Here is a 25631-nt window from a genome sequence, read left to right as displayed (position 1 = left end):
ACCATACACCTTATAACATACACACCATACACCTTACAACATACACACCATACACCTTACAACATACACACCATACACCGTACAACATACACACCATACACCTTACAACATACACACCATACACCTTACAACATACACACCATACACCTTACAACATACACACCATACACCTTACAACATACACACCATACACCTTATAACATACACACCATACACCTTATAACATACACACCATACACCTTACAACATACACACCATACACCTTACAACATACACACCATACACCTTACAACATACACACCATACACCTTATAACATACACACCATACACCTTACAACATACACACCATACACCGTACAACATACACACCATACACCTTATAACATACACACCATACACCTTACAACATACACACCATACACCTTATAACATACACACCATACACCTTACAACATACACACCATACACCTTACAACATACACACCATACACCTTATAACATACACACCATACACCTTACAACATACACACCATACACCTTATAACATACACACCATACACCTTACAACATACACACCATACACCTTACAACATACACACCATACACCTTACAACATACACACCATACACCTTATAACATACACACCATACACCTTATAACATACACACCATACACCTTACAACATACACACCATACACCTTACAACATACACACCATACACCTTACAACATACACACCATACACCTTACAACATACACACCATACACCTTACAACATACACACCATACACCTTACAACATACACACCATACACCTTACAACATACACACCATACACCTTACAACATACACACCATACACCTTACAACATACACACTATACACCTTATAACATAGGGAAACTATGTTATAACATACGCTGTGTCGCCAACGATGCACTCGACCCCAGAGGGTTAATAACCCTATTACTATTCTGTTACTGTTTCTGTACCTCAATTTCATGAAACAGGCACCCATTTAGAGGATGACGTAATTCTTGATTTTTCATGTCCTGTGGAAAAAGGCATTTAAAGCATGCAAACCTGCAGCTCTTTACAGTTGCAGTAAGTGTCAGTTGAATTATGCATACAGAGGGATGTTAAAGTACACAGCACGAGTTGTGGCAAAGCCTTGAGCTTTGATTGGTGGCAGAGGACAAACATGTTGCGTGGCGTTTTTGTGACACCTCTTAATTCTTGTGATTCAAGTTACATCCACTGAACAGACTTACAATGACTGCTGACTGGAGGCAGGTATTATACCTGTTAGCTTTGTCTGCCGGGGTGTGGCTACGGTGACTGCTGACTGGAGGCAGGTATTATACCTGTTAGCTTTGTCTGCCGGGGTGTGGCTACGGTGACTGCTGACTGGAGGCAGGTATTATACCTGTTAGCTTTGTCTGCCGGGGTGTGGCTACGGTGACTGCTGACTGGAGGCAGGTATTATACCTGTTAGCTTTGTCTGCCGGGGTGTGGCTACGGTGACTGCTGACTGGAGGCAGGTATTATACCTGTTAGCTTTGTCTGCCGGGGTGTGGCTACAGTGACTGCTGACTGGAGGCAGGTATAATACCTGTTAGCTTTGTCTGCCGGGGTGTGGCTACAGTGACTGCTGACTGGAGGCAGGTATTATACCTGTTAGCTTTGTCTGCCGGGGTGTGGCTACAGTGACTGCTGACTGGAGGCAGGTATTATACCTGTTAGCTTTGTCTGCCCGGGTGTGGCTACAGTGACTGCTGACTGGAGGCAGGTATTATACCTGTTAGCTTTGTCTGCCCGGGTGTGGCTACAGTGACTGCTGACTGGAGGCAGGTATTATACCTGTTAGCTTTGTCTGCCGGGGTGTGGCTACAGTGACTGCTGACTGGAGGCAGGTATTATACCTGTTAGCTTTGTCTGCCGGGGTGTGGCTACGGTGACTGCTGACTGGAGGCAGGTATAATACCTGTTAGCTTTGTCTGCCGGGGTGTGGCTACAGTGACTGCTGACTGGAGGCAGGTATTATACCTGTTAGCTTTGTCTGCCGGGGTGTGGCTACAGTGACTGCTGACTGGAGGCAGGTATTATACCTGTTAGCTTTGTCTGCCGGGGTGTGGCTACAGTGACTGCTGACTGGAGGCAGGTATTATACCTGTTAGCTTTGTCTGCCGGGGTGTGGCTACAGTGACTGCTGACTGGAGGCAGGTATTATACCTGTTAGCTTTGTCTGCCCGGGTGTGGCTACAGTGACTGCTGACTGGAGGCAGGTATAATACCTGTTAGCTTTGCCTGCCCGGGTGTGGCTACAGTGACTGCTGACTGGAGGCAGGTATAATACCTGTTAGCTTTGTCTGCCGGGGTGTGGCTACAGTGACTGCTGACTGGAGGCAGGTATTATACCTGTTAGCTTTGTCTGCCGGGGTGTGGCTACAGTGACTGCTGACTGGAGGCAGGTATAATACCTGTTAGCTTTGCCTGCCCGGGTGTGGCTACGGTGACTGCTGACTGGAGGCAGGTATTATACCTGTTAGCTTTGTCTGCCCGGGTGTGGCTACAGTGACTGCTGACTGGAGGCAGGTATTATACCTGTTAGCTTTGTCTGCCGGGGTGTGGCTACAGTGACTGCTGACTGGAGGCAGGTATAATACCTGTTAGCTTTGCCTGCCCGGGTGTGGCTACAGTGACTGCTGACTGGAGGCAGGTATTATACCTGTTAGCTTTGTCTGCCCTGGCATGGCTGCAGTGACTGCTGACTGGAGGCAGGTATAATACCTGTTAGCTTTGTCTGCCCAGGTGTGGCTACAGTGACTGCTGACTGGAGGCAGGTATAATACCTGTTAGCTTTGTCTGCCCTGGCATGGCTGCAGTGACTGCTGACTGGAGGCAGGTATAATACCTGTTAGCTTTGTCTGCCCAGGTGTGGCTACAGTGACTGCTGACTGGAGGCAGGTATAATACCTGTTAGCTTTGCCTGCCCGGGTGTGGCTACAGTGACTGCTGACTGGAGGCAGGTATTATACCTGTTAGCTTTGCCTGCCCGGGCGTGGCTGCAGTAACTGCTGACTGGAGACAGGTATTAAACCTGTTAGCTTTGTCTGCCCTGGCATGGCTGCAGTAACTGCTGACTGGAGACAGGTATTAAACCTGTTAGCTTTGCCTGCCCGGGTGTGGCTGCAGTGACTGCTGACTGGAGGCAGGTATAATACCTGTTAGCTTTGTCTGCCCAGGTGTGGCTACAGTGACTGCTGACTGGAGACAGGTATTACCCCTGTTAGCTTTGTCTGCCCTGGCGTTGCTGCAGTGACTGCTGCCTGGAGGCAGGCATTACACCTGTTAGCTTTGTCTGTCTGAGTATTCACTACAGTGACTGTTGACTGCATGCAGGTATTATACCTGTTAGGTTTTAGCATCTCACTGCATGCTGCTGCCATTGAATTTCGATAAATACTTTCAATTGCGGCTGACCTCGTTTATGTACATATTTTGCATTAGCTAATGTAGCAGAATAATTGCTGAGGCATGGATTGCCTCCAGCCCTTGCTCTGAAGCACTCCTATGTTAATGAAATGCTTTATTATTTCGTTGTATAGTAGTTTTTATCATGAGGATTACAAGAAATGCTAAATATTGTGAAGGCAAAGAAAGAGCAAGTTAATCATTCAGTTCAATAGCAGATTTTCTGGACTTTTCCAAAAGTAGCGTTTCAGCCCCTGTCTAAGTGGACTCTGATTAGTGACAAAGAGCACCACAACATCAGCTGAGCAAAACAGCAGGAAGGAACCTATACAGCCATTTCCAAAAGTCTCTTGCAGTGTTTCCCAACCTTGCTCTAGGGGACCCACAGACGGTCCACAGTTGTGGTTCCTTCCACCTCCCCCAAAAGATGGACTGTCTGGCAGGGAGCTCCGTGGGAGCAAAGACGTGGAGCGTCTGGGGGCCTCCGAGGGCCGGGTTGGGAAACGCTGCTCTAATGAGGTTCCCATTCATAGTTACCCATTGCCAAATGTTTAAATGTTTGTGATGCAGCTGGGAAAAAGCATTAAATGGACAATCATTTTTCATTACAATATGAATTTTAAATGCTTTACTTGGAGAAAAACCAGAAGCTCCAAAACTCTTCAAAACGTGTCAATAACTGTCTCCAAAGAAAAGATTTGTTTTGGGCCTCTGTGAAGATATAACAGTAAAACAACTAAAACAAAATGGGCAGAGACAATGCAACAGTACCTTTGGGTATATCATTTTAAATGTTTTCCTTTTTTATAATTATGAAAAACAGACACTGCACAAGAACACCCCGGTGTGTCAGTGAAAGTTGAACATCAAAAGTAATAAATTGCCGAGTTATCGCTGATACCTAGAGGTGAGCCGTTCAGATCCAAAATGTACAAATCCAGACCAATATTTTGTTTCAACCAACCAGTTGTGCATAAAGAGTCACAGTAGCAGAGTACTCAACTAGCTGGGTGAAACAAAATCCTGGTCTGGATTTTTACTTTCTGGACCCGAACTATCCACCACTGTTGAAACACATAGGTATAATTTTCCAGCGAGTACCTGTTACAAAGATCTCGGCATGCGAAAGCACTGAAAGACTGAGACATACAAACACTGCAACACATGCCTCACAGGGAATCTGTACTGGACACTCAAATAGTGTTTCCACATCAATCTAGTAACTTTCACCATTTGCTCTTCGTTTCTTTGCAGGAATTTCCTGCGTTCTGCTCATCAAGTCATCGCCAGCCACGATCTCACAACGCAGGTAAGAACAAAGCATCTGGGAAATCAGAGCATTTTCACCCTGCTGTGTTCAATACCCTCTAGTGGTACTTGGACAAATTTAGTACAACTGTTAGCATTTATCATGTGTATAGAAGTATCAATTTTACATCAAAGGGTGGATTATACACTCTTACTCATGGTGATGAGTTTGTGACTTGTGATTATGCTGAAATGAGCAGTCAGACTCACTATTTAAATGCACCACTAGTAAAGCTGACCTGATTTTTCTGATGATCTGAGCCGATCCTGGTACAACACTCACGTCTGTACAGGTTAAGTATTTCAGTCACAGGGTTGCAAATAGTTCACTCTACAATTTGTGAGACCTCATCCAAGATAGAGATAATCATTTTGATCAAATCCATCCATCCATCCATCCATCCACTTCTCCTAGTCAGGGATGCAGGAGAGAACACTCCATTTGCCACAGGGCACAAGGCCTGAGTACACCTTGGACAGGTTGTAAACAAATATGTGGAAATCAAAACATGCAAATCAAAAGCCAAGTTCTGTGTTGGCAGTCGGGTTAATTCCTCAGTATTTGTAGTGTTAGAAAATGACAGAATAGTGGCAGCATTTGACTATGAATGATGATGTTCGCAGCTAGATGCAAATTCATAGGGAAATGGGCACAGAAGCACAAAGGGTGAATTTACTGCACATACAAGCCTGGCTTGTGGACAGAGGTCAGTAACAAGGGCATAGATTTGGGTACAGACGTTAAGGACGGTGCGTTTTTTTGGGGGAGGGGGGTGTTGAGGGTTGATTTGGTCCCTAACAATGTTGAAACCAGACCTATGCCCTTGGCCGACACTTCTTTACATAATTAGACCACAGTGGCTCTCCCCCCCATAATATCCAGTGATTTCAGGAGGCTTAAAATTGCACAGAGGCCAACATTTGCTTTGTAGTCCAAAGAACTGCTACTCAGTCTTGCTGAGGCAGGTAAAATGCACGTTGGTCCCAAGAAGACTGTCATCAGGTACATATTGTCATCATTTACATATTAACAGGTGACACACAGGATATAAGAGTATGTTCATACTCAAATATGTCATCTCGTAAAAGGTGGAACAGCACAATCCCTAGTCGTGCCATCTAAAGATTGCACCCTAGGTAAATTTAACATTATGGCACGCCTTAGGATTCGTATTGTTTTTATTTCAATGATCTTCATGTAAAACTATGATGTTTGTCATTTCAAAAGCTTTCCTCAAGTCACCTCAGTATTTGCAGTAATCATCTTACATACCCCTGTATATTGTGTTGACTTTACCTCTAGCAATCCATTTCAGGCTAATCAATACCGCATCAAATTATTTAACCAATTAAGTTAATCAATTAATTAATCTGGTAGTGAAATTTAACAAATCCATGTAATGGCTGAGGTACCTCTGAGGAGAGATTTGGGAACCAAAGTGATGTTCATTTAACCATCCAGATATGAGTAACTTTTTGGAGTTATTTTTGTTGTATTATCTTAATTTTCATTTACATATATTGTGAGGCCAGGTTGTGTTTTTTTCTGAGTATATATGCACATTCTATCCAGATAAATAGTTCTAAACATTTGTTTCTGTGCCTAAAACTTTTGCACAGTATATATAGTGTAATCATAATCCCAACACACTTAAATAACATGATCAGAATTGTTCTACCATTCTATTAAATGTACAGTATCTTTTCTATGACTGTGTATTATAATTTGCCTATGACTTGACTAACCGACTGTCAAAAACCATTTCACTATCAATAACAAGCAGCCAGTGGGATTAAGACAATTTTCATACAACTAAATAATTTTTTTTCTAAAAAAAATTATACATGTATGTGAGTGTGCGTATATACACACACATTTAAATACTATCATATGTATATACAGGGGTACCTCAGTTCTCTAACTCATTAGAACTCGAATTTCTTAAAAGTCGAACCAACCAGTTCGAAAAAAAATTAAAAATTAAGCAGCTGATTCCGTATTCCCGTAATTTCCAGGCCGGAATTTGCACCACTGGAGTGCTGGTTTCTGTTTTTTCACGTTTTCTTTTTGTGTTTTGCACCTCAGGACTGCTCATTTTTGTTTTTTGCATTTTCTTTTTGGGTGCTGAGGCATCACCTGCTACATGGATATACTTGGTCCCCAGTTTGAGGGGCCCAATCGGGTAGGTGCGTGGAACGTCTTGTCTCTCCTGCAGGATGACCATCTTCCCCTGCTGTCGGGGGAGCTTCGTAAACTCCGCATTTCAGTGGCAGCACTCTCTGAGGTACGCAGACCGGGGAGTGGCCAGATCTCTGTAGGTAGGTCCACCTACTTTTGGTCTGATGGCTGCCGTACTCAGGGAGTAGCTGTTGCTGTAGCGGATCGGCTCCTCACGATGGTGTCTGATGTCACTCCTTTCTATGAGCGTGTTATGGGACTCAGGCTAATGCACTCCTTGGGTGTCTTGTCTGTTGTCTCAGTGTATGCTCCGACCGCGGTGAGTGATGTCTCGTTGAGGGAGACATTTTACTCGCAGCTTTGCTCAGTTGTTGATGGGTACCCACAAGGTGACACTCCTCTGGTGACTTCAATGTGACCACTGGCACTGACAGGGTTGGCTATGAGGATTGTATTGGTCCCCATGGGTCTGGAGACCGGGGTGAGCATAGCTTGTTTTTATTTTTTCACATTTTCTTTTTGTTCTTGTGTTTTTCACTTCAGTGCCACCATACCCACTTTGCTGGCCAGTCACAAGATTGAAGTCAACTGTTGCAATCAACACAGATTTCGCATTATTTGTAAATTCTTGTTGAGTCAATAATAAATTGCCATTTCAGAGTTGGATCTGTTTGTTAGTCTTTCATTTGCATATTAATATATGATTTAAAAATTACTACACAAATACTGGCGGTGATGTTTATAAACAATCAAAGAATGTTACAAATATCATACATTGGACAATTAAATAAGTAACTGGAGCAACAGTTGAATACATTTTTGCAACCTATAAAAATTTGAAGTGTTTCCACAATTTTGACCATCCAACCCGCATATCCTACTGGGGGTCTGGACCCTATCCTGGAAGCAACGGGCATGAGGCAGAAAACAACCCCGGATGGGGGGCCAGCTCACACATGCACACCTGCACACCTAAGGGCAATTTAGCAACGCCAATTAGCTTCAGCATGTCTTTGGACTGGGGGGGAAACCAGAGTTCCCAGGAGGAAACCCCACGACGACACGGGGAGAACATGCAAACTCCACACACATGTGACCCAGGCGGAGACTTGAACCCAGGTCCCAGAGGTGCGAGGCAACAGTGCTAACCACTGCACCACCATGCCGCCCCTACAATTTTCACCACTAGTGTAAAACATTTGCTAACAATAGCTGACTATCGTTATAGTCATCTGGAGAGTATTTTACAAAGTAGGATTGCTTCATTAGCCAGATAACATAAGCTAAACGTAGGGACTGTCCAGTAAGAGCATCACTTACCTCTCTTCCTACTGGACAGTTTTCACGTTTGGCTTAAGTTATTCATCTAACTGGGAAATTCTTTGTGGAATATTTATGGTTGGCTGATGTCCTACGAATTGTGCTCAACTTATCCTGTTTCATATGGCCTGATATATACAAATATCGCATGGGGAAGCCTAGTATTTACGTAAAGGTGTATCTACGTGCATAAAGATCCTTAGACGCATATAATTTTGTACTTTGTGGTAAAGTTGGAGCCAGTTTTATGACACAGGATCACAGATTTGTAAATTAAGGGTAGGTGTCCTACACAGCCAACGACGGACACATCCTGACAGCTGACAGCACGTTCTTGGAAGGGTAAGTATCACACAGCAGATAGTGTCAGAATGGGATCTCACTCACTCTTGCTAATAATTTATCCATCAGAATATTAAACATTTTCCAACCATCTATTCTATAGTTTCCTGCACAATAATTCCTTGTCATTTCTGCTTCATGGCGTGACGAGCCCTGCTTCGTACGTCCTAGTTGTGCGCATATCTCTGTGATGATGTTGCACAGTAACCTGCCTATACTCAGCACAATATGTCAGCTTAAATATTACTGGTTGCTTCTTTGCCATTTAGTGTTCATTTAGCCTGCTTTCAGGTCAGCAACTATAGCTCATTTAGTGGATGATGTATAACATTATCATCCGGCTTTTAGTGATGCACAGCATGCAATGATTTCTGTGTAATTGGGAACCTTTAAATCTGTCGTTTATTCCTGCCTAGGAAACCACTTTATGCAGGGACAAGGATGGACCATGGTTGGACATGTTCTGACATAGAATTACAACAATGTAGAAAAGTTAGTACATCATGACCACTTCTAGGTAAACCCTGTTCATTCCGTGTAGTAAAAAAGATTGAAAATATAGATTAATTATATTGAATGAGTGCAAGAAACACATCCTATGAAGTTGATTTCCAGATAGCAATCTAAACAGTATTTGGATTATGACCTCACAGGTTTTAATGTAGCAGAATGGGTAGCTAACCAGAACTGCTCCAGTATTCCCACCCTCAGCCATGAATTCAGGTTTACCCTTTATGGATTAGCATGTGTTCAGAATACAGGGAACGCTCTTTCAGCTAGCAGCCAATGTGCCAATGAGGAATCCTTTTACTCTTGTTTCTCTAGAAAGTTCCTCGGTGTGGCTACTGTGGCTGCACGCTATCCTGAAAAATAAACAAGGCCCACTCTGTCCGATTGCTGAAGACAAAGGTTAATTCGACTGATTACGCTTAATGAGATGCCACCATCAATCGTGTCCATTGACGTAATGACATTTCGGCGACCGGTTGGATAACGTGCTGGCATTTGGCTGTTCCAAACACCGGTGTCAGGCTGGAATCTCAATGAGGCTCGTGGCCCCTAGCCTTGAGGGGGGGGGGGGGGGGGGGGGGCAGGAGGGGGATGGGATCTCTAGTACCTTCCTATAAAAGACCAATGCACCATAAAATGCTCCTCATTAACGAAGACTGCAATCCTTCTTTAGCGAGTGGGGCAACCGACAAGTCTACTTCATTCCACAGGCAACATTTTCCTTTCTCCACTTTCGTCCAGATTCATTACAGTGGTTACGTTTCTTACTGGATGACAGACTCGTAAAGCTGAATATGCACACTACCAATCAAATGTTTTGCACACCACGGGTTTTACCACTTTTCCATTTATTCAATAAACTGCAGATTTTTAAATTCCTGTTAAGCATTGGAAAGTTGAGTGCACAACTATAAACGAAAATTTAACTCAAGTAAAACAAGTTTCCTTTATAACATGGAAAGAGTATGTAACAGTGCATGTCTGACATCCTATTAACTGGTTGTGTGGTCCTTTAACTTGCACTAGTTAACTGTTCCATCCTATGAAATACAGCAATATGTTATGTCCCTTGTAGAAAGAATGCCTCGAATTTTCTCTGCTGTTATAGATGCTAGAGGAGGTTACTTTGATTAATCAAAGATATGACATTTTCTTCCTAATAAAGGTACTCAGATGGTGAACATACTGTAAATTTATTTGTTAGCTAGGAATATTGTGTGTATTTTTAGTAAATGTTAAGTGAGTAACATGCAAAAACTTTTCACTGGTAGTGTACAGTACCAGCTGAAATTCGGCACTTTTCTGGAAGTGCAATTTCTTACCTGCAACAATGATGGAAAGCACTCCACTGATTACAGTGTGATTTACCTGTGTTTTGATCCCACTTTCTGAAATAAATATTGAAAAACTAGACTGCTTGACATTACTTTTATACTACTGCCCCCTGCTGGTTATATCTGGGCATGGTGCAGTAATAAATTTGTGAACACATACATGCCACCTTCTGAAAACAGCTACAGAGAAGAATTAATTTCATTGCTAGATCAAAAAAGTAACAAATAAAGAAAATCTTTTGATGGTACTTGCTTTAGGCTTTATAGCTGTGGTTTTAGGTTTTATAGCTATGGTTAGGTTGGGTTTCAAGGAAATCTCTCCTAACCAAAAATAATCAAATATGAAACAAATTTATGAAAAATTATGAAAATCTGCAGTATTCAACATCTCCAGCCTTCATTCCATGACTCTTCATTCCATGACCTTCTGCACTCTATTAATCTCCCATACCACTGCATACGTTTCTGTTACACAGCAAAAAACATTAACAGCAATTACTCAAAAACTGTAAGAAAGATAAATAATAATATTTTTCAGATTAAAAAAACGGATAATAATTACATGTACAACAAGCATAAGGTTACTAAATGCTTTTAATCTTGATCCAAGCAAGGCCCCACTAATTTAAATTACAGACAAACAATTACCAAGCTGTGGTTCTTTTAATCTTCTGCTTATATTTTTCAAAGGGTTACATCCAAACCAGGGAGGGATTACGGACCGGGCCAGCGGGGCCGCTGCCCAGGGGCCCTTGGGGTGCAGGGGGCCCGTGGGGCCCCTAGCCCAAAACAATTTGCAACGCTTATCAACAATGTATTTTCGTTTGTCTATTTTAGAGGGCCTACATTCTTTGATCCTCTGCCTACAAGGGCCCCTGACCCTATAGGGCCTCTGATGGAAACATGGAGGGAGGGCGTTTGGCTGCCAAGGGCCCTTGAATTGTGGTGGTTGTGGTGGTGCTGGTGGTGGTGGTGGTGGTGGTGGTGGGGGGGGGGCCCACACAACCCATAATCCGTCCCTGATCCAAACGCCTGATTACTGGAATCATGGCACCTAGAAAATGTTTAAGGCAGGGCAGTTAGCATCCTTGCTACCATCTGTGGTCTCCCTTTCCGCAGTTTCAAAACAAATTCACTTGCTTCTTCCAGTGTTATTTTACTCTTTTCCTCATTTAGCTAATACTCCAGCACGTCACACAGTTACACACAGGAATGTAACAATACACCACAGCACAAAATCATTTATTTATGTTAACGCAAGAGGGCGCAATAGGCATAATCTCAGATTTGCTTTGAAATTTTGTTTTTGGACCTTGCAGTGGGTCTGCAGAATAAGGAAAAAAACTGCAAGAAGAAAAGAAATGGTTTGAAAAACACTTGTTAAAATACATGCCTAAAAGGAATAAATAGCAATTTATTTTAGTTTGTTTTCAGTCTTATTTTGTTGAATATATCGTGAGTGTACTGAACCACGGTCCCTGAATCGTCTATCGAACCGAATTGTGAGTAAACTGCATCGTTAAACCCCTCGTTACGCATGTTTTTTTTAATAGACTGCATCGTTAAACCCCTTACAATTTTTTTTATGTAGACTGCATCGTTAAACCCCTTGTTACACATTTTTTTGCGTACACTGCATCGTTAAACCCCTCGTTACACATTTTCCATCACGTATCCAATATAACCAATGATGGATTCTTCAGAGCCCAGAATTAAACATTGCATTTCTCATTTGCTAATTATCTTTCAAGGATTACCTACTTAGGTGTGCTGCCGATTCCTTTACATGGTGTGACGTTTGAACATTTAAAAGCAATGAAACAGGTCTATAGATACTACAGAAGATCATAGCTATGGTGATGCATATTTAGAAACATAAACCTATAATTAGGTGAACGAATTATTAGTATTATTATTGTTGTTTACAATGTGCCCTTTCACGGCGAAGTTTTGTTTTTCTATATTGCTAAAGTGTTACACACAACCTCACTATTCTAAGTGCTTCAAAGGATTCTCTCTCAGGGTCATTTGTCATGAAAAACTGCAACAATTCAAAATCCACTGTGACTCCCATGTTGAGTTTACTTTTTTTGACTGGTTGTCTCCGTGACCTTTAAATCCCCTCATCAACTTTCCCAACTAGTATTTAAAAGGCCATCCTTGCTGGAGGGATTTGCAAAGAGCAGGAAAAACGTGCTGTAGTGACCAGCTTGCTGTGGGCATAGTGCGGATTTAGTGGCTTGTCGATATACTTGCATCCAACAGATGGAGCCATTTACTATGGTTTAATGGAACTGAAGGGTTTAGTTTTAGTGATGACCCTAGACTCTCCTGCACACCAGACAACAGTGTATTAAAGGATATACACAGCTTGCATAATAGTAATATTTATGTTTCTCTGAATTAATAATTGCCTTTGCACAGCAGACAAACAATATGGAGTCTGAAGTCTTTTGAAACATACCTTGTACTGAGTTACAGTTTTTCGGAGGTTTAGGGTAAATTAATATTTAATCACATCCTTGGAAAATACTGTCCTAAAGATTACATCAATGCATAAAAATTACATCAATGCATGACGGAATAAAACATAAATGTAAACTCAGTACTCAAAATATACTGTGCATAAATACACCAGAAATGCCCAGTAGCTATTCCCACAGCTTACTGGCATACTACACTACAGTTTTATAACGGATGTTGTCCTATATAGATGCATGCCCTTATTATTGAAATGAAGTCTCTCACACACTGTGTAAGACAGGGTCAGGCTTCTCTGGGTTTGCTTTTCTGTTATAATGCTACTCTAAAAAACTGACTTTGAAGTCACAATATTTTGAACAGGGCCTGGTCTGACTGAGACCGATCACCACTCTGCAGGAATGCCTTCCCATGCTGTCAGAGTCCAGTCCATACTGACCACATGCTGAGACCGACGATGACGTGCCCGCTAACACACAGCCAGGACACCTCCAGTGCAGCGCCCAGCTCTCCTCGCCGATGAGCCCGCGGGGGCGTGGACACAATCGTTAAAAAATACTACAAGTCGTCATCAACTTACGATCTATGCGACTTACGACTGATTGACTTTAAAGCCTTTGTAACAGCGGAGATATGTGGCCACGACTGCGCCACATCTGGCTGCGCGATTGCTGTCCCGCGTGAGCGTATGATACTTTCTGTCCCAACTGCCGGCAGTGTGAGCATCCCTGCGAGATGCTCATTCATGCATCTCGTGCTCAGGTTACTGTTTGCTGCGCTCATAGTACAGTATACATTTGTATCCGTTTGCGTGACAATAATGAACTAAGAAAATTACTGTCTAAAATGTGACAATTATCTGTGTTATGTAAAGAAACAAGAAAAACTTTTATTCTAAACATATTCTGAAATTGTTCTCAAACGATTACATTTATTGCCTTCAAACAATTATTTGTGCACCTGGCTATTCATAGAGTTAAATGTTTATGCGACAATGGGAGGAGTTCCCAGTCATAATAGATGTCACATCCCAACCACGCCCCCGACAAACGGAGCGCAATTCCTAATCGGCGGAACCACGTCCACTTGGACCAGCGGCTTTAAAAGGAGTCACCTCGCACTCCTCGGCACGAGGTATTGTTGAACTCTATGTGACATACTGAGCGACCCGTCCTCCCGTGTTGGTCCCGTTCCTCCTTGGCTTGACTTCACTGGCTTCTCCGACCTCTTGCTTCGTGCCCCGTTTACGTCTCCGGATCACCCCCTCCAGCTCTGTTTGCCTGGTCTGAAAATAAAAGCACTTCCCACGAAAGCCCCGATCTCCCATGTGCTCTGTGCTGTGACAGAATACCTCGCCGACTGACATGGACCGGGCGGAAATCCGGCAACAACTGCAGGACACCCTGAATCAGGTCGACCACCTGAGCGCAATGGTGGGACAGCTCCAGCAGAGTACCGCCACGGCCGCTCCCCAACCGGTAACACCCAGCCGTGCCTCCGTAGGGATCCCCATTGCGATCTTCACTATTACTGGAATCCCGATTCATGCAGTGTAGGCTGTATATTAACCGTCACCCGGACATGTTTGTGGACGACAAAGACCGGGTCCACTTTGCTATTTCTCTCCTTACCAGCAGAGCATGAGACTGGGCAACCGCACTTTGGATAGAGAAGAGTCCGGTTCTGGACTCCACCACGGCCTTTCAGCAGACCTTCAGCGCCGTGTTTGACCACCTCGCTGTCGGGAGAAACCTGGGAGACTAGCTCCTGGACCTCCCCCAGGGAAACAAGTCTGCTACAGACTTTGCGTTGGAATTCCAGACCCTTGCCGCCGGGCTCGACTGAATAGCTTTGTCTCTCCAAGTGCTCTATAGAAGAGTCCTCAATCCAGAGCTGCAAGCCAAGCTGGCATAATGGGGCGAGGCGAGGGCATTCGATGACTATGTGCAGCTGTCGATTGCCTTGGACAACGTGGTACATGAACAACGCTGAACCCGCTCACGTGTGGAGGCTCCCCATGCTTCGCCCAACCCCAACGCCACGGAGGCGGAGCCCATGTAGTTAGGTTGAGCCCCACTCATCCCGGCGGAAAGACAATGCCGGCTGCAGCAACAGCTGTGTCTCTACTGTGGGGAAGCCAGCCACTTAATCCGCTCCTGTCCGAACCGCCCTGCTCAACGTCCCTCTTCCCAGACCCAGGTAGGGGTTCTATGTCCTGTCAACATTTCCACGGCACAAATGGTCATCTCTGCTTCTCTCTCCTGGCCAGGCAAAAATCTCATCCACCGAGCCTTGGTGGATTCTGGAGCTGCGGGGAATTTCATGGATCAGGGCTTGGCCACGCTCCATGCTATCCCCCTGGAATCCCTAACCAAACCACTCCGGGTCCGTGGCGTGGACGGCTCCACGCTGGCTGTGGGTCACGTTCTCCATCAGACATGCCCTATTACTTTGCAAGTAGGAGCTACCCACATGGAGAAAATTTGGTTCCTGGTTCTCCCCATCGTTATAGATGGGCTGATTCTTGCCCATCCCTGGCTACAGCAGCATAACCCTCGCATCCACTGGGTCAAAGGGGAGATCGTAGCCTGGTCGTCGTCCTGCTCTACCCATGCCTTTCTCTTCCCTGTCGAGGGTCTTCGGTCGAGAGCCCCCTTCCCAATGACCGCACCCGTATTCCCCATGAGTATACAGATTTCTCGGATGTGTTTAGCAGATCCCAGGCTTTCTGACTGCCACCCCACCGACCCACTGACTGCGCTATCGACCTGGAGGAGGGACTACCCTGGCCCAAGGGACGTCTGTATGCCCTCTCTTGCCCTGAGGAGGAAGCCATGCAGACCTACATCAAAGAAGCACTTGCCCAAGGTATCATCCGCCCATCCACCTCCCCTATCTCCACCGGGTTCTTCTTCGTGAAGAAGAAGGATGGGGGTCTCCAACCTTGCATCAACTACCGGGGTCCGAACGCCATCACCTGCAAACGACGAGAACCACTGCCCTTGATCCCATCCGCTCTGGAACAGCTGCACTTTGCTCGGATCTTCACCAAGGTAGACCAGCGAAGCGCATACAACTTGATCCGCATTCGAGAAGGCAACGAGTGGAAAACCTCCTTCATTACCACCACCGGTCAAACCGAATATCTGGTTATGCCTTACGGGCTAGCTAATAGTCCGTCTATCTTCCAGAACTTCATGTGTCAGGTGTTTGGTGACATGTTACACCGCTTTGTTATCATGTACATTGATGATATCCTGGTGTATTCCCCCTCCTTTGACAGACATGCAACTCCGGGAGAACCATGTGTATGTGAAAACAGTTAAGGACCTCCAGTGTTTTATAGGTTTTTCCAACTTCTATCGACGGTTTGTCCGAGGGTTTAGCACAGTGGCGGCACCCTTGACATCTCTGCTCCAAACGAAGGGAAAGCTGCTGCTGTGGAATCCCAAGGCTGAAACTGCATGGACGGCGCTGAAAACCCTGTTCTGCAGAGCTCCTGTCCTACACCAGCTGGACCCCACTGAGCCTTTTATCATTGAAGTGGATGCTGCCGAGGTTCGGGGTGGGCGCGGTGCTGTCCCAATGAGCCTCCGATGGTAAGGTGCACCCCTGTGCCTTTTTCTCCTGCAAGCTCTCCATTGCCGAGCGGAATTATGACATCGGGAACTGCGAACTGCTGACTGTGAAGGAAGCACTTGAGGAGTGGCACCACTGGCTAGAGGGAGCCCAGTACCCTTTCCGAATGTTGACAGACCATCGGAACCTAGAATATCTGAAAACCGCCAAGCGACTCAACCCTCGGCAAGCTAGGTAGGCTCTCTTCTTTACTCATTTTCTATTTAAGTTGTCCTATATCCCGGGGTCCAGGAATACGAAGCCGGATGCACTATCCCGACTCTACGATCCCCCGACGACCACTGAGAAACCCGCCCCCATTCTGCCAGCCTCCTGCTTTCTGAGACCAATTTCCTGGGACCTGGACCGTGAGGTGCGAGATCTGCACCAAAATCAGCCAGTGCCTGCAGAGTGCCCGCCGGGTAAGACCCTTCATTCATGACACGCACCGTCAAGCCCTCATGTGGTGGATCCATACTTCTCTCAGTTCTGGAGGCAGGAGAACAGTGACGGAAACGGAAGGCAGACAGACACTGACACCCCAGGCCCCCACTGTGTCCCATTCAGAGGATCTGGCTTGCTAAGCGGAACCTCCGCCCTCCTCGGTGCCGTAAGCTAGCCCCGCGATATGTGGGGCCGTATCACGTCCTCCAATAGATGGGCCCGGTCACTTACCGGCTCCAGCTCCCACGCTTCTTCCGCATTTCCCCAGTCTTTCACCGGTCCCTGCTGAAGCCTGTTCATTATAGCCTTGCTCACCCGCCGGACACCAGTACTGCCCCCCTGGGTCCCTTGTCTGTAGGAGACGAGACTTACACTGTAAGCGCCCTGCTGAACTCCCGAGGGCGCCTCCGGTACCTGGTCGACTGGGAGGGTTACAGTCCGGAAGAGTGGACCTGGATTCCAGCCGCCGATGTCCTGGACCCGGGGCTGGTAACATCCCTCCATCAAGCTCACCCAGATAAGCCAGGACCATGGGCGCGGGGACAGCCTCGACGGTCCCCTCGGCCGCCAGGTGGCGACCGTCGGGAGGGGGGTTCTGTCACATCCCGACCATGCCCCCATGAATAAAGCACAATTCCTAATCAGCGGAATCACGTCCACCTGGACCAGCAGCTTTAAAAGGAGTCACCTCACACTCCTCGGCGCGAGGTATTGTTGATCTCTATGTGACATACTGAGCGATTATCGCTTTGTCTTCTTTGTAGCCCCGTTTACGTCTCCGGATCACCCCCTCCAACTCTGTTTGTCTGGTCTAAAAATAAAAGCACTTCCCACGAAAGCCCCGATCACTCGTGTGCTTTGTCCTGTGACAATACAGATAATTTAACACGTCACATAACAGCAGAGGCTCCAAATAGGCAGGTAATTGGGTGCCCTTAGTTTCTACAAGTAGCCTTGGTGGTCATTCTCCTCACAAGCATTTGTAGGGTTAGTTGAGTTCCCCAATATGGCTAAAACTACTAAAATACCCAATGCATTGTGGAAAAGTCATAAAATTTCTCAATGAGTATCCTCAATTTCATTTCCTTTTTTGACCATTTTTTTCCACAGTGTACAAATAGTTTTTGTATACACTGTACGTAGACTGTTGAGAGTGAGGCTTGGGGTCTGAGTATCAGGTGAGGCCTTCATCCAGCAACGCTGAAGCATTTTGGGGGGGGGGGGTTAGGGCCTTATTTATGGGCCCAACAGAGATGTGACTATTCTACTGAGGCTGGGGCTTGAACCATTGATTGCTATTTTAGATTTTTTTTCCAAATTTTTTGTTGTATAGAGGCTTTCCAGAATCTACAGCAGAGGCTTGGTTGTCAAGACTGCACAATGAACATGTTTAATTTCATCTGGGAGGTTTCAGTATCACATTCAACATTCACTGAAAAGTGTGCAATACCCTGAATCAGTAAGCCATGAATGTAAATAGGTCTGTATTACAGTAATTGATATACCACGCTTATTAGGTCCCGTACATGCAAGCTTGTTCTTTTAATGTGAATTCATTATTAAAAAGAAGAATGTTTAACAGTGATATCAGCTGTACGATCAATGGTAAAATGATTGGCTAGATGTAGTCTAGCCAATCCAAGACAGCAATAGAGTTTAACACGGCACTCAGAGAGAAGGTGGCCTCACGCTGCTCCTTCACCCTTGGTTCTGGAAAGTTCATTATATTTTTATGCAATCTCTCTTCCGTTGAGGCTCCACCGCCACTTAAAGGAACTGGGGGGGGGGGCTCTGTGTTTACACAAACGTTAAAGGAAAAGGCACGCCGAGGTACGGTAGCTGTTCGAGTTCGCCGTGTGGTGCGCATAGAACCGCTGGCATTTTAAATACCGGTCAGATAAATACAGGCTGATTCTGCACTGGCCCAGAGCAGATGAGTTTCCTGGAAGGGCCTATGGCTTGCTGTAATATATAGGTATATATCTTTAAGGTTTAAATCGAAACAGATGTTTCAGCAGAGTCAAGTTTATATGTGCCTGTAATCAAGAAAACTTCTCTGTTATTTATTTTCTTGTCTTTTTTTCCCTCCCCCGCAAATGAGCCTCTTCACTGCGTAGAAAGTGCAGCTGTAGATGATTATGTGGAATAAGGCCTACTCCGCCAGCATGCTTTTTAAGCAAAACACAACATTAGCAATCAAAATGACCGGGGAGAATGCAAACAAAGGCACAGTTAGTTGGGTTAATTTCCCAAATATCTTTTTCGCCACACAAGAAAAAGCCCACCATACATGTTTTGCTGCTTTAATGATAAGTGGATGTAGCCAAATGTGTCATCAAACATTTTTAAAAAAATCTAGGCGCCTATTCCATTGTCCATTAAAAAATACTTTCATTTTTCATCTTCAGATATGCAAGATGTGGATGTGCACGCAGTGGTCACTATGTTAGGTACCCCTACGTAGGACCCCCTTGTGTCTCTAGAATCTCTTCAAAAGTGAACAAGTGAAGATGCCATTTTGCTGATCACTGTTGTACGGAGCTATTATTTTTGCACTTGTGGCCCTGCTGTTAGCTTTAAGCAGTCTGACCATTCTCCTCTGATAAGTTAATAAGGTGTATTCAGCCACAGAAATGCCATTGACTGGATGCTTTTTGCTGATCATACCATTCACTGTAAACTCAAGACACCATAGTGCACAATAATCTTGGCTGTTATTGAGATGATGGAACCACCATGTTGGGCATAAATAATCATGCCACAGATAAAATCAAAGGCATCACATGTCAACGGCATTCTAACGCTTAGTCTATCAGTCTTCCTACGGGAGACAGCAGCAGAGAAGATGGAGGTGGCAAAATTTAAAAAATAAAGTCACTTCCAGGGGTGCTGTCTTGGAGCATCTTTAGCCACCAGGTCATTCCATCATGGTCTGCAAAGAAGCCCTACTGGGAGGTCGGCCTTCACCCCCAGCCATAATACATGCCAAGACAGTAAAACAACATTATGCACATCTACATACATGTGCATTGTATCAGACATACTGCATGAATCAGACACTTAACATATTATGTGTTTTAGATGATTGTATCCGTGCACTTCATGTTCCTTAGCTTGCAAACGAATTTCCCCCGAGATCAACAAAATACATCTACATACGACACGCTGTTTGTGGGAGCAGGCTGTTTGCGTTAACAAGCAGGTGCACCTACTGAAATGGACACTAAGTGAGGGTCTGCACTGCCTGCCTAATATTTTGCAGGTGAATCATTATTTTAGATCCCATAATTCACTGCATGCCCGCACACGTTACACCAAATATCCTTCATACATAATAAAAAAAGCTTGCTTTCCGAAATGTCATCTCTCTGTCTTTGGGACCACTCCTTATTGATCAGGAGCGCAGCAGGCAGGTAACACATCATGCAGACGGGCGGCTCTGTCAGGCCGTCTATTTATTCACGCCTGTCCTGGTTCCTCAGATGAACACAGGCTACAGCAAACACGCCTGAAGTGTAACTCACATCCGACATAACTACAAATGAGAGTTAAAATTGAGATACCGGCTTGATTTAAATATTAACGAGCCACGCTCTTGAGCTGGGAGGCCCAGCGGCGTGGGCGGAGCTAGCTGCAGACACGAGCGTGCAGATGGTCTCCTTAAAGGCAATACGGGATGTGCAGCGATATCCCAGCAGCTCTTGGCAGGATGATGCCTGGTAGCCGGAGGCGTGAGGGTCACACGCAGAGGGGATGATGAGCCGCATCGAGCTGCCTTCATGCAGTGACATCCTCCAGGACGGCCTCAAGTATCCTCAGCACAGATCAAGCAGGATGAATGAACAAGAAGCCGAGCATAGTTATACAGCGGATGATGCATACAGGCGACATGCATAACAAGTGGCTCTGCAATTACAATATAAGGCAGTCTTTTCTGCATCTCTATGACGATTACGGCCTCGTTTCTATATGCTCTGCATGACTACACCCTTCCTCAGTCATCACGTGTACGTTTTCCTGGTCACAAAATGCTGGAATATCCTCATGCATGCAGCACTCAGAGAAGATAAAAAGAATGCGGTTCTTGACTTCAAAAGGATTTCGTAATTTAGCGAGCACCCAGGTGCACAAACATTTTCACAAAAATAAAGACACATATGCGCACGTACTTCCAAATTGCATACTTCTCCATGTTTACATAAGGGGAGCTGCTAACTAAATCTGCTTACAGTATGTTTAAAAAGACATTTTGGGAGTTCAAAGAGCGCAGGCTCTGCTAATCCTTAGAAATCCCAGAAAATCCCACCTGCCCTGAGCTACACGTGCAAACGGCAAACCCAAACATGGGATAACCAAAGCAGAGCAGAACAGACAGTTTTGTTCCATAATATAGGAATGAATTAGCAAGTAACACAACCACAGCTTTGCCTCCTAAAACTGCCTCACACATTATTGTTTGCCACTAATTTAATTATATAATTACAATGGGAAAACAGATTCATATAGTGGACCCAATTTATTCATATATAGTGTTAATTTCATTAATGATCATTTTACTCAAGGGATGATAAATTGATAGAATAAGGGAAAGAAGCCTGAAAATTTCCAATGTTCACTTTCAGGATAACATTTTAAACAGCATTATATCCTACATTTACGGTAGGGGGTCAGCGTGTGGCTCAGCCTGTGATAGGAAGGTCACCAGTCTGGCCTCAGCAGAAGAGTCACGTCTGTGGGCTCCAGAGCAAGGCCATTAACCCCCAGCTCCATGGGCACCTCTGCCGGTGGCTGCCCTTCACTGCCAAGCTTGCTCTCACCTACGTGTGTCTGTGTCATGGAGATCAGGACAGGGTAGGCGAGAAGAGAACTATCCCAAGCGGATCAATAAACTCTCATGATTATCATTATATCTGATATTTTTGTACAAATCAGTCGACTTCATAGCATGACATATAAACAATGTATTATGCCATATACACATACAGTAAAAGCTTGATTTTTTATTTGTAATTCACTGTAGTGAAAGTGTAGTCTCTTTGTCATGCATACAGTGTGCATCTTAACCCACAGGCAACCAATCAGCCTGCAGCTGAGCGTGGTTCCCTCCAAAACATCTCGCGCCAAGATGATGTGCCAGGGTAGTCGGGCTCCTTGAACAAATCCCAGGAGGTTCGACCCAGGGCAGCTCTCCGAGGAGCGTATTTTGGCGCAGACAGACCCCTCAACAGACCAGTGCTGCTTCACTCATTGACTAAATGAGCCCTGACTTTAATTACTGTATGACATCATGTTGTTTTCCGCTAATTTGTTACCAACAAATCAAATAAATGTTTCACAACACACACCAAAACCATAACAAATATCAAAAAAAAAAATCTGATTTTCACATTTTAACTTCGCTTCCATTTTTCAAATAGCTGCATCTCTACTTAACTAGAGAAATTTAGATGGTGAAAGTTTGTTTTTTCTTTGTAGCAGCGAAAAAATGTAACTAACCGCTGTACTTTTTCATTAACACACTCAACATGTAGCCACGTGATAGTGACATGATGACACATCACACCACTGGACTCAAAGCCATTACATGGGATTCCCACTTGGGAGTTTAGTTCATTTTACTAAAACATCACATTGCTGTGTAGCTGGATAGCCAAACCAAAAAAAGTCAATAATTACCATCTCGCAACCCTAATGAATCACATCCTTTTAATACTAACCCAGAACATGTGCTTGACTCTACAACTATAAATTCTAGTAAATACAATAATGTCAGTCTGACATGAAATATTGGCCTTTTTCTTGTACATGCGCTTTTTATCAAATTAAAATCTAGGAATAATTCAGACGGACCTTCATCCCAATTCGCCCCACTTTCTTTTTTACAAAGACATTTCACTATTCATTGTGAAAATATTAGATGTTGCTTTATTGCAAAACAAAAAATTGCTTTATTGCAAAAAAAAATTTTTTTAAATCACCCTGTAGCCTTATCATTGTATTTACAGCTTGTTGGAACCATGCATGTCAAAAAAGGGCTGATTAAGAAACAGTTTGACAGCTTTTTTTTTACAAATAGGCCTGGATTTCATTTCCACATTACAGGGATATTCCACATTACCCAGAGTCCACTATGCCACACCCATTGATATTTGCAGTAAATGTCAAGCCTTTGGCTCATTTGTTAAAAATACAATTTTTAAGCCATCAAAGCATAAAATCTGTAGTGAATTTCCCAAGCAAGGATAAAAATAGCAGCCAATTTGATGCTACACCCCCACTCCTGCAGAATGGCACACAGATGAACACAGTCCAGCCTGAATCCATGTGTTACACCGACAGCACAACACAAACACATGTAACCAAGCAGTCCCCTTTCATTTCATTGCATTCCTTTTCAAGACGTTGAATATCTTCCTTAGGTGTAAACATTTTCTTTCCAGTAACTGATTTGTGATTTAATTCCGTGAGCAAGACAGTCAATGCTGTACATTAATAATAAATCTACATATTATTTACAGCATCTGCCATGTTGTGTCCTCATTTAAAGTACAATTTCGTTACCCTGGTTGTCCCCAGCTTCTCTAAACATTAACAGCCAGAAAAGAGGCCAGATACGAGTCACACAGTCCTGAATACGTCCAAGTGGATGTCAGCACATACACGAGCCGAATGAAATTATTACCACGTGTCAAATTGTGCGTGTATATATATAAACTGTTTTATATAACATCTGCCTACACAAAAGCAAGAAAACATAGCCACAATGACCAAAACCCTGCAGTCTATCAGTCTAAAAAAGTATTTTTGCAAATTATAAATGGTTAACCAAACCCATCTATACATGTGAAAGCATTAAACTAATAACCGCCCTAAAACCAAAAAGATACAGAAACCCTGTAAAAAAAAAAAACTATTTTTATTCCAAAATTTGTAACGTTTCCACATGCATACAGCGAAACGGTGCTTCCATCTAGAGGCTGTGAGAGAGCTGATCTGACAGAAACGGGATGCAGCTAAGATGGGCGAGGTATGATAAAAGAAACTGAAGCGGTGGACGTTTATACGTATAATAAATGCATTTATTTAAGTAAGCTAGAGTAAATCACAGCAGTAAAGTGAACAGCCCGGGATGTTACTATGAGGGCGGGTCATATTTTAATCCCACCCGAGGTTTATTACGTGCCTGGCTCCGCATGGATACCGAAAAGCGCAGCCTCTCTCCCCGGTCACAGTTCATACCTCGCCGGCAACCCGCCGCAATAAATGTTATACAAGCCCGAGGGATGCGCTTACCTAAATGCGAGAAATTGTAAAGTGGAGACCGTTTTTCTTCCATTTCATGACCCACAACCAATTTCACTTCCGTTTTACAGTCGAATACACTAATAAATATAACTTAGGTATTACAATGTGATTCCTTCGTCCGTTAAAGAGAAGACGAATAATACGGGAAAAAATGTTTTTCATTAATTTCCCAGCTGCCTGCTACCGCCTGCACAAAACAAACACTTAGCCGTAAGTTAAGGTGTCTGTGCTCAGCATGTCCCGATGCTGGTACCTGGATTCACGGTGCAGGCGCTGATTGGAAACACGGTTCCGTCAGGCTCAGTAGTAAGAACACAGTGCTCACGGAGAAAAGGGTTCAGCTGATTAAAGGGATCGAAGGTGGATCTGCGGATCAGCGGCATGGGAACTCCGATCTCACACAATAAAAGCGCCGCTTTCTTCTAAAGCATAGCTTAAGACACCGTCACCCCCATCACTACGGGAGCAGCACCGAATACACACAATACCGCAATAACATGCAACGAGAAAGTGTTACCGGTCGGTGCATGATTATCGTTTCCATCGATTTTTAGTCAATGTATATATATGCGATTACACAGTGAAGTCGAATTTTAAGAAAACTGTAGTATATCAAAAGTCAATGTACCTACCTCGTTATTTCAAAGCTGCATCCCTTCCGCAGCATAAGCGCTCTCTTTCTCATAATATTTGACTTCTCTCGGCCGAGGTATATATTAATATCCGAATTCATGAGTGCCGGGCAGTCGAAGTACCCCGAAGAGTTAATGTAGGAAAGACGAAAAAAAATATCAATAATAAATCGATGGAGGAGCCACAAGAAACTACTCGCAAGCTACCAGCAACATGGAAAGTGGGCAAGAGTTTCTCCAAAAAAGACCCCCAAAAATCTAAATGTGTTGCATGGTAGGTGTGCAATGTGGACACGCCATCCAGACGGGCAATCTGTAGGATTGCGTCTCAAAGTCAGAATCTAGCACCTGTCCCAGGTCAGTTCCAGGGTTAGAAAAGCAGCAGCAATGATCTCCGGTCGCGGAATGAGTAGTACTGGCAGGGAGGTATAGGGGACCCTGAGCGAGATTCACCACTCCCACAGTCTGCGGGGTCCTAATGTCTACAGCGCTGAGAACGATGACTCGGAAATGCCGTGCAAGAGCCAAAGCTGCGCTACAGCATTCTACTGTAGGTGCAACTTAGGAATACTCTAACCAGAAAAGCATTTGTAAATATCTATTATTATTATTATTATTATTATTATTATTATTATGTGAAATCAGATTCAAGGCCAAATAAAACAATACCGATATAATAAAATACGA

The 25631-nt window shown here is 44.2% G+C and overlaps 1 protein-coding gene across 2 annotated transcripts in view; it reads right to left on the bottom strand.

Annotated features, from left to right (window-relative positions):
* The window catches only part of garnl3 (GTPase activating Rap/RanGAP domain like 3), a 113407-nt gene extending 88059 nt beyond the window's left edge, over window positions 1-25348 (bottom strand). For both annotated transcript variants that reach the window (XM_072714515.1, XM_072714518.1), the window contains exon 1: window positions 24945-25348. In XM_072714515.1, the coding sequence (XP_072570616.1) occupies window positions 24945-25045 (101 nt within the window). In that variant the 5' untranslated portion in view covers window positions 25046-25348. The remainder of the gene's footprint in view (window positions 1-24944) is intronic.
* Between the last annotated feature and the right edge of the window lie 283 nt (window positions 25349-25631).

The sequence above is a fragment of the Paramormyrops kingsleyae genome, chromosome 7, assembly GCF_048594095.1.
Source record: "Paramormyrops kingsleyae isolate MSU_618 chromosome 7, PKINGS_0.4, whole genome shotgun sequence".
Taxonomy (NCBI): Eukaryota; Metazoa; Chordata; class Actinopteri; order Osteoglossiformes; family Mormyridae; genus Paramormyrops; species Paramormyrops kingsleyae.
This window is presented reverse-complemented; position numbering and strand designations above follow the sequence as displayed.